A 2,500-nucleotide genomic window follows, 5' to 3' on the forward strand; every position below is an offset into this window, starting at 1 on the left:
AAAAACACACACAGACCAGGAATGACAGGATTGTTCTCCAGATTTCAGTGTGTTCGAAAAATCACACTGCAAAAAATGCTTTTCTTGCTTAGTATTTTTGTCTATATAACTCAAAATGAAGAGAGTTTTTGCTTAAAATAAGATAAATAATCTGCCAATGGGGTGAGAAAAATAATCTTAATTCAAACAGAAAACAAGATTATTTTTCTCACCCCATTGGCAGATTATTTATCTTATTTTTATCTTCATTTTGAGTTATTTTTCCCCAAAACAAGACAACAATTTTTACTTGTCTTTTAAATGTTTCTTAAAATAAGAATTGTTAGATATTAAGACTAGAAACAAGACAAAAATACTGAGTAAGAAAAGCATTTATTGCAGTGTAACTGGCATAACTTGACACAAAATGACTTTATATACTGTAAAAATGTCTTGTTTTCAGCACAAATATCTAAATCAAGACACATTTACTGGAGGAACAAAATGACTGATGATATTAAGCCAAAAATGTGTCCAAACGAAGTGAGTTTGAGCTTAAAACAAGAACAAAGATCTGCCAATAGAGTCAGAAATCATCTTGTTTTCCTTCTTTTGACTGTATTTTTGTCTCTCTTCAGGACGTGAAGAGTCTGATGTGTAAAGTTAGACGTCTGGATCAGTGATGAGATTATGATGGAAAATATGATGTCCTGTTGGCTTAACTGTACTCTCAGTCGTGCTGAACATTGATATATATATATAGACAGATATACAAGTTTCTCATGCCACTGTTACAATAAGATCATTAATATATACCGTATATACCCACATATAAGACGACCCTGAATATAAGACGACAAATTTTTTGGGGGGAAAGTCCCCCTCACACACTTTTTTGTTGAAAATTCTCCTGATAAATTCATAGGAATATAATATAATTTATTCTGAAGCAATTTTCTCACCAGTGTTCAGTCAGCTTTGGCATATTTAAATCTGCATATTTGGGATATTTGTACATTTTTTAAAGGGCATTTTTACCCCTAATCTTATATTATATTCTTAAATTTGATCTGTACATTTAATTAAAATAAGACACTATAGGGATGTTACCGATCAAATTAAATAATTTACATTGAAAAATTACAACTGCATTAAATAATGTTATGAGATCTGCATTTTTGGATAAATAAGACATTTTAGAAAGTATGTTTAAACATGAAACTAAACCACCAGTAGGGGGCAGCAGGTGAGTCTTAATGAGTGAGTCATTGAGTCGATTCATCCAAACGATTCATTCAAACGGCTGATTCATTCAAGAATGAGTCAGTCGTTTACAAACAGGTTATTGAATCTTTGATTCAACTGATTCATTCAAACACTGAATCATTCAGTAACACACACACACACACACACACACACACACACACACACACACACACACACACACACACACTGCTGCTGTGAGATGCGTTATGGTTCTGCTGTTTGGAACTATTTTCGCTGCTGAAATAGAACAAAAACAGGCAATATTGTGATTTAAAAACAGATGCTCTCCTATCAATATGGGCCGACATTTCTAAAGAATGCTTTCAGCAGCTTGTTGATCAACGCCACAGAGAATTAAGGCAGTTCTGAAGGAGAAAGGGTCAAACACAGCATTAGTGTGTTCCTAATAAAACAAAAAAGTGTTTGTTTATTTTATTTATTTATTGGATTTTGTTGTATTGGATTTATTTTTATTTTATTGATTTATATTGTTTTTGTTTTATTTATTTTATTGTTGTGTTGGATTTTGTTTTATTTTATTTTCAATTAATCTTTTTTTATATGGATTTAATTTTAGTTTTAGTTACAATAACAAAAATAACCCTGGCATGCACTTCTGCTTAATAATAATAATAATTTATTATTATTATTATTATTATTATTATTTAAATATATATATTTAAGTATTATTTATATAGAATATTAAAAAATCATTTTTATTAATTTGACTTTATTTTTAGTAGCTTTAATTAATTACTTTAGAATGTAAACTAAATGAAAAGGTTAAAATGTTGCAAACCTTTTTTACAAGTTTTTTTCATATTTAATTTATTTAAAGTTTCTTTTAATTTCAAGTAACAACATTTTTTTTAATGGATTTAATTTTAGCTAACAATAATAACCCTGGCATGCACGTCTCGTCTGCTAATGGAGTGTGTATAAATACGCATGAGTGTGTGTAGGGTTTAATGACTTTGCAGTGATTCCATCGCTTATCTGCATTAAAGGCCTTTAGCTTTAGTGACACTGACAGCTGCTCATGCAAACGTCACTGAAAACTCTTCCTTAACCAGTCCAGAAGAGACCAAGACCTCACAACTGGACCTGAAATGAACAAACAAGAGCGTTGCATTAACAAACTCTGAGAACTTACTTAGGGTGCAAATGCTTCAACTTCTTAAACATCCATCAGAAAGATGTTTCTCTTGAGGCAAAACTTCTCAAAGCATCATGCGAGCTGCGAAGTCGCACCAAG

At 31.0% G+C, this 2,500-nt stretch overlaps 1 protein-coding gene across 1 annotated transcript in view; it reads left to right on the forward strand.

Moving 5' to 3' along the window:
- Window positions 1–2,441: 2,441 nt before the first annotated feature.
- Window positions 2,442–2,500, forward strand: part of LOC137089800 (leucine-rich repeat-containing protein 30) — a 1,478-nt gene continuing 1,419 nt past the window's right edge. Inside the window, exon 1 of the mRNA XM_067453370.1 lies at window positions 2,442–2,500. This exon is cut by the window's right edge and continues 1,419 nt beyond it. Within this exon, the coding sequence (XP_067309471.1) occupies window positions 2,442–2,500 (59 nt within the window).

Source organism: Pseudorasbora parva, chromosome 9 (assembly GCF_024679245.1).
Source record: "Pseudorasbora parva isolate DD20220531a chromosome 9, ASM2467924v1, whole genome shotgun sequence".
Lineage (NCBI taxonomy): Eukaryota > Metazoa > Chordata > Actinopteri > Cypriniformes > Gobionidae > Pseudorasbora > Pseudorasbora parva.